Source organism: Sphaeramia orbicularis, chromosome 12 (assembly GCF_902148855.1).
Source record: "Sphaeramia orbicularis chromosome 12, fSphaOr1.1, whole genome shotgun sequence".
NCBI lineage: Eukaryota > Metazoa > Chordata > Actinopteri > Kurtiformes > Apogonidae > Sphaeramia > Sphaeramia orbicularis.
In genome coordinates, this window is record NC_043968.1 from 28,316,212 (window position 1) to 28,330,344 (window position 14,133).

General features: G+C 36.7%; 1 protein-coding gene and 1 long non-coding RNA gene across 3 annotated transcripts in view; one reads left to right on the top strand and one right to left on the bottom strand.

Moving 5' to 3' along the window:
- The window catches only part of tbc1d22a (TBC1 domain family, member 22a), a 125,198-nt gene that overhangs the window by 80,222 nt on the left and 30,843 nt on the right, over positions 1-14,133 (top strand). For both annotated transcript variants that reach the window (XM_030149303.1, XM_030149302.1), the window contains exon 12: positions 327-454. In XM_030149303.1, coding sequence (XP_030005163.1) covers positions 327-454 — 128 coding nt within the window. The remainder of the gene's footprint in view (positions 1-326; positions 455-14,133) is intronic.
- LOC115429667 (uncharacterized) lies at positions 3,513-13,915 on the bottom strand. The gene is made up of 3 exons (XR_003936817.1): positions 13,905-13,915; positions 5,219-5,223; positions 3,513-3,652 (listed from the first exon to the last, which is right to left on the bottom strand). It is a non-coding gene; the product is annotated as an uncharacterized LOC115429667 (long non-coding RNA).

Below are 14,133 nucleotides of genomic sequence, written 5' to 3' on the forward strand. Positions count from 1 at the left end.
TTCTTCTGACATGTAATGGCTTTAGAGCTTATTCAGCACTGATTACATCGCAGTTCTTTTCCTAGACGGCTTCTGATAGACCTGCAGTTACATCTCTGTTACTAACTGCCACAGTCACACACTCCTTGTGAAAAAGGGTGGAAGTTATAAATAAATCCACCTGTTGACACAGACTCTAAAAGTGTTTTTTTTTTTCCACCTTCCATCTTGAGATCTGCAACCCTGCAATTTTCCATTCCATGGCACCCAAAGATACTGTAAGCACTGTAACTTAAATCTGTCTCCTTTCGTTATTTTCAAAATGATTATAATCTATGTTTTGACAGAGTCTGTGCACCGCCACATGCAGCACTACGAGGTGGAGTACCTGCAGTTCGCCTTCCGCTGGATGAACAACCTCCTGATGAGGGAGCTCCCGCTACGCTGCACTATCAGACTGTGGGACACCTACCAGGTACAGAGGCACACAGCAAAGCTAACATTATCCTGCTTTTTGTTATCTGTCCATTTATATCTATCTGGCTCAGCGTGGGATTTCAGAAATGGGGATGTTCTCTGATAATGACATCTATGATTGCTTCCGAAGTGGTGCTTTTGTAATTCCTACCATTATATTCCCGCCAACCCGGTGGCATGATGCAACATAATACAGATATATTTAAAAGAGGGATTCAAACAAGGCCGCTTTTTCTATGATGGTTAATTATACAGAGCTTATAGTCATGTAGGGAACACACAGAAAGCATGCAAGGACAGGCTTTAAAAACAGGCTGGTGATGATATGAGGAAAAAGGACAAAAAAAGAGAAAAAAGTCTGCGGTTTTAGAAGTTTTTGAAGTGAAGGATTAGTCAGTTCAGGGAATGGAAGATGTGTGTAACACTGTCTACATGTAGAACAAAGCTTTTAGCTGATTAAATGTATGGTTTACTTTTTATCTTGAGACTGCTGTTTCTTTATTCCTGTGAGAGTTGACCTAGATGTGTATGTTTAACAGAGAGTGGGATTGTAATCTCATTTAAACACATTCAAACCTGCTCTTTTAGCTGCCTATTTACATTTACACACAGCTTAATAGGCGGTGCCTACACTGGATAGTTACACTGAATAGTTAACCTCAGCTGGCACTGTCGATAACACCTAATGTCTGCTATTGATTGAGTGGTGTTTGTGTGTATATGCTGTGTGTGTATAGTTCAGGGCTGGGCTGAGTACATACAATGGATTTTCTTGTTGATGCACGGGTTTAGTTGTGGGATCAGTGATGAGGAGAGAGATGAGGGGATTGGAAAGCTGAAGAATTAAGTTTAACCTCTCCACTGGTGACACTTCTGCCACTTTGTCTCATCTTAGCACCAGTGCCTCCAGTCGTCTATCACTATTGCTCTTTTTCCTTCAGCAACCCACTCACGCTCTTGTACTTTTTTCTGCATATGTACTTAATTTCTCCCAAACTCATTGCTGTGGAATTAACTCAAATCTCTGTGTCTGATCTTTTTAACCTTTTGTTAATGTTGCTCATGTTTACTCAGAGCTCTGACATTCATGAGTTGAAATCTTAGGTCTGACATTTCCACAACAGTAGTATGTAAGGCATTAAACAGAAAATTTAGTTTCACTTTCACAGAAACGCGACCAAGCAAAACAGAAACAAGTACCTTTTTAATAAAGTTTAATTTTGTTTGTAGTTCAGAGATTAAAAGAGCTTTTGAGCAAAGGAGGAAGGAGCCAACACCAGAACCCAAGCACAGTTAGGGTAAAACAGAGTTAAGTGAAGTGTTGAAGAAAATCAAAGATGAAGGATAGATGCAGAAAGAGCTGGAAGTCGGAGGCAAAAGTAGACAAGAATAAGACTTGATAGAATTTAAGAATTTAAATATGGCTATGTTTTAGTTTACCTGAAGTGCATAGTACACAGCTTTTAATAAACCATAGCTTGGGGGAATGAATAGCAAATGAATCTTTATGAACTCTTACTGAACTTTGAGCAGTATGACAGATTGCAATAGACAGCTAAAACCTGCATATGAGACAGGAGGGAAAATATTATTTTCCCTTTTCCAGACTTAAAAGGTTGGAAAATATGTAATTTTTTTGCATTTTCACACTTAATTCTCATAAGTTGTGAATCCTTGAATAGTAATAGTTTGATTTTAAAAACTGCCCACATGAAGTCTTATAACATTGCATTTTACTGTAGCTTTTTTCATGATTTCCTCGTTTAGATTATGCCAACTGTTATATAAGAGGAAAGTAAAGGCTATCTCAAATGCGTGGCATTATCATTAGCTTTCAACAATTCATACGACTGTAAAAAGCATCCTTGCCAGCAAAAAAAAAAAAAGCTGTTTTATTTTCAGTGACATTCAGCTGCTGGGTCAGCTACAGTGCACTTCTCATGAACCTTGAAAAACGGATGTTGAACACTCTTAATCATGGAGGTCCTCTAGTTTAAGTGCAGTCACTCCCCACTCAGCTGACTTATGAAGGCAGCAGTGATTGGAAAGCCAAATAAACACATTTTTCTCTGAAAAAAACGCTTTGGTTGAGCCAGCTGCTGTGATTTTTATGCCCTTTCCTCCTGGTCAGCCATCCTTTATAATTACTGATTGGCTTCGAATTTGATTTTTATGAAAGATTTATAGAAAATCATCACAACACACTATAGCTCCTTTACGTTTTTCTTTTCTGTGCATTTTTCACTGAACCTTTGTCAGCTGGCAGGCGAAGCATATCTGATGATTCAGAGCTTGATAAGAATGTCTTGTAGGTGTTTTTGGCTTTCAGTGAGCGGAATGGCAGAAAGAGTGGATTCTGTCTCAGCTGAATACAAGTCTGTCCTATTCACACCTTAGCAGGTTGTTTCACACACTGACTCATGGCTTTCTAGTCATTTGAGGGATTTTTGGATAGACTGGAAGACTCAGTGAGAGCTGGACAGAGATGAAATATTTTCATGTACCTGGCTGTGGCACTCGGATAGTACTCAGAATAACCTCGTGAAATAAATGAGCATACAGTTGTACATTTTTGAACTCTTACTCAGTTCCACTCAGTGGTAGAACCAGCTCTATTGTGTTTAATAGTCTCTGTCCATATAGACTTTTTAATTATGTACTATATATTAGTGGTCACCAACTGGAAGACTACTCCATATCCAGAGTCTGAGAAGCTTCCATCTGGACCATGAAGTCTGTGGACAAAAAAAAAAAGTTGTATCTTTTCACCACCATCAGGCCTTTTTTCCCTCCATTTTTAGATTATTCTTATGTTAACCTTATACAGGGTGACCCAAAAAAATGGGAATTTTTGAAGTGCGTATTGGCAGACATGAGCAAGTGGCAGCACTGCGAGACAGTGACCTTGAGCAAGTAAACACACCCCCATTTTAGTAACCATGGATCAGTGGAACAGGCAACAGCGTGCGTTAGCCATAAAAATGTTTTATAAAAGCGGTGATAGTTTGACAGCTGCGCAGAGGGAGTTCCGACGTTTTTACAATTTAGGACGTCATGGTGCTGTTCCATCAAAACACTCGATAAAATGTTGGATTAATAACTTTGAAGAGACTGGATCTGCCCTAAAGAAGAAACCAACAGGACGACCAAGAAGTGCTTGTACTCCACAGAACATTGATGTTGTACGCGAGTCTGTCTTACGGAGCCCACAGCGTTCAAAAATTCCCGTTTTAATTTTTAAAAAATGAAAATTCCATCATTGTTTCTTAAATGGCATGTTTTAAGGTTTCAATTACTATGAATAAAATATTTTTCTTCCATCACTCTTGGTTTTATTGGATTGTTAAAAAGTTCCCGTTTTTTTTGTGTCATCCTGTATATGGAAGCTTGAACAATCGTTTTATGTATTTAAAGGACACTGAGTTGCAAATAGAACAATTTTTTTAAAATTGATTTATTTCGAATATGGAAGTGATACAAGCTTCCTGATTGCTACTAATTGACTTCTTTGCACAACATAATATAGAAATGAAAATTCAAGGAAGCAAGAAATAATAACACACACAAAAAAAGAGTCAGATACGAAAAGGAGTGAGAAGAAGCATAGCTTATCAGCTCTTACCCCTGCAGCAATATGTGTGTATATACACACACACACATACATATACATACCTATGCACATACACTCACACATACATGTACAAATACATTTATACACTGACTGACTGACTGAAGTGAATTTCTGCAATGTAAATACATCCCTCTGAGTCAGTAACATGTCCTTTAAAGGGAAATTAAAACTCTTGTTGACAGAATTGACCTTGACTGTAAAAACAGATGTCACAAGTTACATCCATATTTCCATGTATTTTTGTCTACTTTAATAAATGTATCTGACTTTAGTCATCTGTCCTCCAAGTTCCTTTGGTGAAGATAAATCATTCATAAACTCAGGCATTCATGTTTATTTTTTTCTTTGAGTTTATGAATGATGTATTTTTGCTAAATCAACCTGGACAAGCGAGCAGTGTTCAAAGCCAGATACCTTTTGTTAAGGTTCATACAATTTAAGCAACCTTACCCTCAACTGGAAAGGAGCACATCTAGTTGACCTTGTACAATTTTAGTTGAATAGCCCTGCAGTAATTATAGTATACACATAATACCCATAGTGTCAAAGAGATGTATCATCTCATACATAAAAAGATAAGAGTTGGATGACTAATCAGTCTCATTTTGGTGAAAGAAGAAAGAAATTTAAAAAGTTTTTTTTTTTTTTTTTTATGTGGATTGTCTTTAATGGATCAGGAAACATTTTGGCCATGGGGAATAAAATACACTTACCAAGGTCATACTTTAAATAATTATTTTTTTACCATATTTTTATGAAAGCACTTCTTTCTCAGGATTTATAGCTCTACAGTCTGTCTGTGTTATATTTTATGGATTATACAGTCCATCAGTTCATCATCTTACTGAAATAGGCTGCTTATATCTGGTCTCTTCTAGACCAAACAAAACCTCAGTACGATCCGAGGGGCCACTTTATAAGGTGACTCTATATAACTCTGTAATGAGCTGCAGAACTGCTACACAGACTCTCACAGAACAGTAGTATTATTTTCCATCTTTTTTTATTTGTTTTTGTTGAAATAAGAACTAAAACACAAGTGACCTCAGTAACACAAATTACAGCAGAATGGGCTTGTCCAGTACATTCTTTCTTATTTTGTGGCATAAGGTTAGATATAGTCATCTAAACCTATACTACTAAAAACTGCCTTTTCTTCACAAGTTTCTTAAGAAAAAGTGTTATATGTTTTGAAGGAGTGATATTTTGCTGTTTTAAATGGAATTACGCATTTTAAAACATTTCCCTGTGGTCTACATAAGCTGTAAATGCTATGCTTGGGTCTGAATTCTTCATTAATTCAACTCCACAGGTCCATCTTCAACCCTATTTCTGAGTAATAACACCAGAAAGGTCATTTTGAGCACTGGCCCATTAAATGCACATGAGCCACTTCACGCCCCGCCCCCTCCAGGTTGTTGACTGTGCGCTCTGTCCCGTTCAGCCACTTGTGTTCATTAATACAACCAACAACTGAACATTTTAGGTAATTGGCTCGAAGTTTGGACATATTTTCAGTTTTTACTACAACCGCCGCTGCTGACAAACAGTTGTGCCGTACTCAGATAAATGTTCATTGGAAGTCTTGACCTTATATGTGCAAATGTCGTGACCTAACTAGTTGTAAACTTAACAAATTAAGAAGGAATTAAAACGGGTGGTCGAAATCCACTCAATTTTTGCCGGAATAAATATAAAAATAGCTTTGCAGCACCTGGAGGGTTCAAATTCAAACTGTATGAAGTATTACAGTCCCCAAATACACAAATAAATTTACCAAAGTCTAATAATAGTGTGTTTAGCAAAATGTGACCCCCTTTAAAGTGCTCTCCATGCACATGCTGTACATAAAATGTGTGTTTTTATTTTCTTGTTTGAAACTGAACATGAATAATATGTACATCTGACATGTTATTTTTTTTTTACCTTCACATTTACCTTCAACTACACACGTTCACCGCCAGTGCCGTCATCTACCTGAAGTCCAAAAAAGAAACAAGCAGTAAATGATTAAAAGGTGTTGTTCTTTTGTCGTGACTTGACAGCAACCCAAGTACACATTGTACTTGTAATCCATCCTCTAAATATTTTATGTTTTACAATGTCGTTTGGATTGCAGCTCCAACACACACATGCACTCGCCCTACACACCCTTTCATATTGCACACAAATATGCACATACACCTTTCTTTGGCAGGCTCTGTCACAGTCCCTCACCTCCACTCCTTCTCTGGTAGGGGAATTAGGCCATTTCCACTCATGAAACTTGCAGTAGAGCTGACAGCAAAGCACAAAGCAGCTCTTGTCTGATCTACTCTGCTCTCTTCTCTTGTCCTTTTTTTAAAACTTTTTTTTTTTTTTTTACTCCAGGTTTGAATCAACCTTTTTCCTCCCATCTGCTCCCTTCTACTCCTTCTCCTTTAAAACTCAACATAAATGTACTCCCTCTCTTGACCTTTTCATCCGCATACCTGCTCTGAAATGATGCTTATAGAAAACCGCGGCATAGAATCAGGGGAAGAATGAAGCGCTGTGAGTTTCTCTGCTCAAACCGATTTGAGATGCTGCACTAAACCAAATTAATTTTACTCAGCAGCATCCTTGTGAGTATGTTCCTATTTTCCCCAGTTTGAGGGACAAGGCTCTTGGATCATAAGAGCTCGATCTCTGTTCAAGGTTTCAGAAAAAGTCCTTGAATAGACTTTCTGTTGCAACACAAGGTATAGCCTGTAAAGTTTTGTAAGCTGTTTTTATCTCTGCTACTATTATATACTTTAGGGTCTGATCAAGCGAAAGAGAACATCAACATGGAAAGTACATTTGCACACATCATTTATGAAGTTGGTTCATATTTTTTTTAGCTAAAGATCTCTATTTTATGGAACTGTTATCCTTTTTAAAATACCACTTACACAGCACAGGAGAAGTTCCGAACCTTCTGCTAGGCTGCATTAAATTAACAAAAAGACATGCTAAAGACTGTCCATTACTTTGAGAAATTAAAATTCTGAATGATGACGTTTCTGAATTCATACACTGGTCACATTTAAAAAGACTATCTGTGAGAAATTACTCTTTATTTGGGTGCTTCTATGAAACTGGTCCCTAAAAACAGGACTGAGGGGCTTAAAATTCAAACCAGATGTAGACTAATGTTATGAAGCAAGTTTGTAAGCACTTTGGGTCTATTTTAAAAATAAATACTTACTGAGATAAAAGAGAAAATATTTTTTCAGATAAAACACATTTTTATATGATTTTACATTATATTAATGCAAAAATCTACATGTAACACGGTCAAAAGGACACGAAAATTACATGCTACTATTTTTTTGAATGTCTTTATTCTCTCACAGGTACATTTTGGGAATTGAACTAATTATGCAAGGCAGAGTGTTTCACAAAAAATACCACTTTTGCAAAATCATTCCTGATTTATATACTTTTAATTGGGCAGGTTCTGCATGTAACGCAAGTGGACACGATGGGTTACATGCAAAACCTGGAATGAGTCTGAGATTAATGAAAAACCACTAGCGTTTTTCACAATTTGCTAATTGTGTTAAATTAGCAAATTTAACACAATGTCTATTTATAGCACTATATAAGAAAAACTTTGGTAATATTTTTGGCCCCAATATGTTATTAAAACAGTAATTTACCTATATCAGTATTAAATACATTAAATAAAGCATTGTGATTATATCTGGCTTGTTGTTTTTAAAAATAAGTCAACATTTTGAGTGATGCATACAATGGTAAAGAGTCGTCCATGTGTTACTGTGGCAACCTGTCCACGTGTCACCACATTCTCATGTCAATAAAACAGAGACTTTTCAATATTTTACTCCAAAATTTATTTTCAGCATAGTTGAACATAATATCTAAAAGGTTTTGTCCTACTTGATACCAATTTCTGTCGAGAACCGCATGTTTTGAATGTTTGCGTAAAGCTTTAAAACTGTATGTCCGTTTCAAGTCCACATGTTACCGAGCAGTAATTTGCTGTTTTTCAGCTAAATGTTTTATCTCCCCAAATTTTGTTACACATAATTTTAAAGTGCTTATAAATACCTACTCAAAAATGTATAATACATGCATATAAGTTACTCTGCTTACATGACAGAGACATGTAACTGTGGGTTGCTTTTCGGATTTGTCCAACATTTAGTGCATTTAGACCAAATAATAGCCCCGATACGGATAGAAGATTAATACAGCTATTTGACAGATTACCTGTACGTATATGATATAGGACATATAGGGGAAAGAGCCTCAAAGGTTTAGGTCTGTCGTAAATGCCAGCAATAAACAGAAAGACCTTGCCCTTTAACATTCAGCCTATGCCTATGTATGTGTATGTGTATGTGTTCCAGGGGAGATTTTAACCTGAGTGTTGTAATGTCTCCGCTGTGGTCGTCTCTCTGCGGTGTGGCCATCTGTTCTGTAGTCTGATCCAGCACAAGACAGCACTCCGTCTGTCTTCCTCTTTGTCTTCGTCATCCTCTCTCACAGTCTTGTTATTATCTATCTGACTTTCTGCTCCTCTTTCAGTCTCTGTTTTCCTCAGCGTTTCTCTCTCTCTTTCTCTCTTTTTTTTTTTTTGTCAATATTTGACTCCACAAGAGAATAAGAATGAAAAATGGGGAAAGAAAGACACATGATTTAGAGCATACACTCCAACGCACACACATACACACAGCTCTTCCCCCTGTCAGACAGACAGACAGACAGACAGGGACCAAATTATCCCTGTTGCGTGGAGCATGAAATTAGCAAGTAGCTCAGTGTGGCAGCATTAGCATGGCTGTTAAAGGGATACCATGACATTTTCAGGCTCTGAAACACGGTCGTTTTCCATATGGATGGTCGAATTTACCAAGCAGGGAGCTGTTTAGTGTTGTTAGCGACCGTGTTTAAAACCATTGCGTAAGATGTGATCAAATGTGTCGATTTACTGGTGTGAAATTCGGTCATTTAAAGCAACAAGGCTCAGAGGATTAGCAGATTGAGATTTAAAGAGCAAAATCAATCTGCAAATCACCAGACAGACATTGTAACGTTCGTTATAGCTTTGCCTCTTAGTTATGTGAACACTGTGACTCATACAGCTCCTCTGTCTGATTTAAGTTAACATAATATCGTCTTTTTTTTTTTCCGTTTCGTTCATCAGCGTCTTGTATGAAAATGCAGGTTTCTTTGCAGTGTTTTCAGCAAGATTTATATTTCACTGTCTTAAATGTCTGGGCTCACCACACTTTAGTATGGTCCACCTGATATAAATGATATGGGTTAGATGGAGGAGGTGAGTTAATACAGTTGGGCTCTGATTGGCTAACATGTAGAGTTTAATGCATCCTCCAGTCTTAACAGGAAAATGTTGTCTTTCCACACCTTCTCTTAGGAACAATATTGGTGTTTGAATAGTTATCTACAGGTAGCAGGACAAATGGCATAAAATCCAACAGATAACACTGGAATATATAAAATCACCATTGTATTTAGGCTGTGATGATCTCTTGTTTTAGTTTAGTTTAGGTTAGGTTTAAACACCTGGGGAGCACTGATTGGTTGTAGATTTATGTATGTATGTATGTATGTATGTATGTATGTATGTATGTATTTATTAATTATTTTAATTACACTGGTCAACAACAAATTTATTGTTTAAGTTTTTTGAGCTGATTTAGGATAATTTTGGTGTGCTGAATCCAAAAATCACATTAATTTTGCTCAGTCAGGCCAACTTTCTGAACTATGCTACATATTGGCTTTTTAACATTTTTGCTTACATTTATGGGCATTTTCACATCATATGATACAAAATTCTTTCATATTTCTTGCAATAAATGAGTTCTGAAGATTTTACTTTTGCCAATTTATGATTAATGTTTTTTTTAATATTACAGGTGAATGAAATGGCTTCGACTAGAAGATCTTGCAAAAATAAGCCTGACGTATTCTGCTACATCTGTAGTGAATACACCATTGTACCTAACAGGAATCAAGTGATCAAATGATTTTTTTTCTCTTAAAACCTATTTTGGGTGAGAACTATATAAAAAAATCAACTGATAAAGTCACAAAAATGTAATCAATTTTATGAGAAGATCAAATTTTTCAAAATCAAATTAGCAAAAAAACCTGACCTGATTGAGAAAAACAGATGTCATTTTTGGATTTAGCGGTGCAAAATGGTCCTAATTCAGTTGAAAAAACCTAGACAACTTGCAAAAAACATTTTTTTGTAACCCAGTGTTATGATGCCCATGTTAACAGAATACCGTCATGGAAAAAATATTAACCCACCCTTGTTTTCTTCCATTTCTTGTTCATTTTAATGCCTGGTTCCACTAAAGGTGCATTTATTTGGACAAATATAATGATAACAACAAAAATAGCTCATAAGAGTTTAATTTCAGAGCTGATATCTATCCATTTTCCATGTTTTCTTGATAACCAAAATTACTTAAGTTTTTGCATCAATATCTAAGGCATTGTACTGAGAAAAACAGTGCTTTCAGGTTTTCCATGTTTTCTTTTCTGTCTTTTTTAGTCACATGATACACACAGGAGTTAGCACTTGATTGCATAACCATTGTTTTTGACTTTTGATGGTCTAATAATTTTTTTCCGTGACTGTAGATTAGCCAAACAGGCTGCATAAGAGCTGCATTTGAGATATAGCTGTAGCAGCAGAACATCATCTAGAACACTGGAGCAATACCTATTTTCCATGTGTGACCTTTTTAAGCAGCCATTTAACAAGCATTGAAAATGTCTGTTGTTAATCAGTCAGTAATATTTTACATAAATGGCCCATTTTTCTATCGTTTTTGATATCAGCCTGACAGATGTGGGGGAAAAAACTCCTGTAACTTTTCACTCTTCTTATAGATCAGAATCGTGTTTATTGCAATGTAAGAAAACAGGGCTCACATTACTAGGAATTTGCTTCAGTGGTTTGGTGCATACATAGAACATGGAGTAAATAAGAAGCATGCAGTAAAAATATAAAATAATTTTAAAAAATTGAATAAATAAATACAGAAGTAAGATAGAGAATAAACAAGTAAGATAAAGTTCAAAATATACAATATACAGTGTGGGCAAAACCAGTGGGCTGAGTGAGACTATAATGGTACTGGTTATGGTTCTGTGCAGATAGTGCAAGTATTTAACAATGCAATCAGCAGATGGATAAAGTGACTAGATCAGACCATGACTAAATGAGATCATAGTAATGACCATTGTCAAGGAGTAGCAGCTCTGCATTAGCAACATGCCGTTGGTGTCAAAACACATGCACAAGTGTGATGCAGCAAAGGCGCAGGCAAAGTAAGCACCACGTCCCTGGCCTTATGACCTATGAAGACATTTGCAAAAAGGAGGACAGACTCTCAGAGACTTTGGGGATAAATAAAGGAAGAAAAAAACAAAACATTCAACCCTTAAAAAGCCTAGGCTAATATTTCTGTCAAGCAAATACTTTCTTTCTTAGCAGTGCTTCCCGTTGAGAGTTAGTAGATGTTAGAAGCCTGCATTAATTGAGCTCAGATTTCTTTGACAGCATTGTTAAATCAAAAAGACGATTGCTGCTCTGAAATAAGACCAAAAGAGACATTACTTGAGTATGAATGCGACACTTATCTGCCAGCTCCATAAGAAAGAGATTGTTCAACCAGCCCAGAGGGAAGTGGCCCTTCTCACTTTTTTGTGCCCCTGTGTCTCCTGTCTGTGGTAATGGTTGGCCCTTTGGTCACTCCAAACAATACGACAGGCCTCTGTAGACAGGACCAGGTTACACACACTGTCTTACTGTCTTTCATAAATGGACACACACATATGCATGCAATTTTCCTCTCATTGTCCCTTTGTAACACTCCCACTGGTATGAGCATAAATATTTTTCTATTTCTTCTTTATTGCTTCCCTCTGTCAGAATCTCAGCATGAAGCAAACATCGTAAGATTCAAAGTGGAAGCATTTATCGTAGAATTAATGTACTGGGTGGAGTTATATTGTTTCTAAATTTGTCCTCGCTGCTTGTCTTTCTCTTGCATTCATGCAGGTTCACTTCTGTAATCAGTTACACCAGTTCATCACTTGCTTTTAGAACTTGTTTTTTAATTTCTAAATTAAATTTATTTAAACTTATATTGACGTTTAACTAAACGGCAAAGATTAAAAACAGACTTCAGCCTTCACAAGGTGGTAATTCTGTCACTTTTTCCTGTTCTGATTAAGCTAAACTCAGAAGCTGTAAATTAGTAGCAGACATGGCAAGAAAGATTCTAAAGCATATCTCTTTTTTACTGCTTAGCCATTGTTTATTTAATTACACATCTGTACTTTGCAAAGTAAAAAAAAAAAATGCTCAGAGAAAATGTGTACACTTAAAGAATGCAGTATATGATTTTTTTTTTTTTTTTTTCATCATTGGGCTAAAGTTCATATGATTACATTGAAGCATGACAGAATAAAATGATGTCAGGTCATATTTAGTCTTATATAAGGACCAAGAGAGAGCTACCAAAGGAAAGTGTATATTTGGAAATTCTGTTGTTTTTTTCCCCTGATTTCAGCTGCTGCAACTATAGGTAAATGTCTATCACTAATGCTCGCGCTCACATGCATACAAAACAAACTCCAGCGAATTCTGCTCTTTTGTTTATGAACTTGTTCAGTTCCGTTTTAATCTCATCGTTGATCATCTCATGTCTCCACATTCCCCTTTTCACCTTGTCGAGAGTCGGTTCGTCAGAGTATCGAGTTAGTCCCACGTCAGGCCTCTTTGTTTTGCAAGGATGAGACATTTTGACTAGTCAGACAGCTAGCGCAGCAGTTTGAAGACACTGTGACAACACAATACTCATTCTCCCTCTGCGTTCCACCATCCTGTTTCCTCCTTTGTTCACCTTTTGCTCTCATACCCTTTCACCTTCTCTTACACACTCCTGAAACTTCTATACCCCAATCGGCTCCTCTGCCCATCACCCCATTCTCCCCCTGCTCCCTCCCACAGCCCGCCACCTTCTTTCCCCTACTTTGATCAGCAGCGCTTGTCAGTCAGAGCCTCGCCTGTCTCAGCCAATATGGCTGCCCTGACACAAGGGTGTGGAGGACCAAGCATAACAATGGAGGAGGAGAAGAGGTAGAGACAAGTTTGACTGAGTCACCTTGACTTCCATGACAAACTTTATTTTACAGATCATAATGATGTGAAAGCCTTGAGCTGAAGCAGCAGCGGTGGATGGATAGGACAGGAGGGAGGGATAGAGTGTCACATGGAAAAATGGGTGGAGAATAAAGAAAGATGGGCGGAGGGAAAAAAGGCTAGAAATGTGGGAGAGTTGCTGCTGCTGATATTCTTACTCTCACATTTTCACTAAATGTACAAATACACATTTTAGTACAACTGAGCAACTGTGTTTTCATGATCAAGTAGTATATGGTCTTGTATCGAGCGGCTACTCAGTGGAATAGTTTTCCTTGTGCTGTGAAAAAAATCTAACAATATAAGAAGTTTTAGAATTATCCTTAAGAAAAGATGAAGTAAGAATCTGTCCAAATTTTAAATACATTTGTAAGTTACAAAACATTTGTACGTTTTAAGTGTTTTATTATAAGGCACTGTTGCTTATTTTGTAAACTTTTCATTAAATGTACACATTAAAATGATGTATGTGCTGTTTTAAATGAAGACTAGTTACACTGGTAGCAACTAATGGGACTCCATTTAAAACAAATAAACACATCTGATTGTTTTTTCAATTGATTCACTTATATATAGGGCTGCAACAATTAGTTGATCAACTGAAAAGTAAAAACTCCTTTAAGCCTTTTTTGTTTGTTTACAAGAAATACTTCATAATGAAAACTTCCGCTTATTATTCTGCTTCTCTATGAACAGATCAACACTGATAAACACAGTTTCAGCACAAATAACATTAGGAAAACTCTGCAAAGCATAGAAATACTTCACAGTGCAGTTGAGTCAGTCAAGTGTAGAATGATTAACTAAATGAAACCGTCTTTTTAAATTG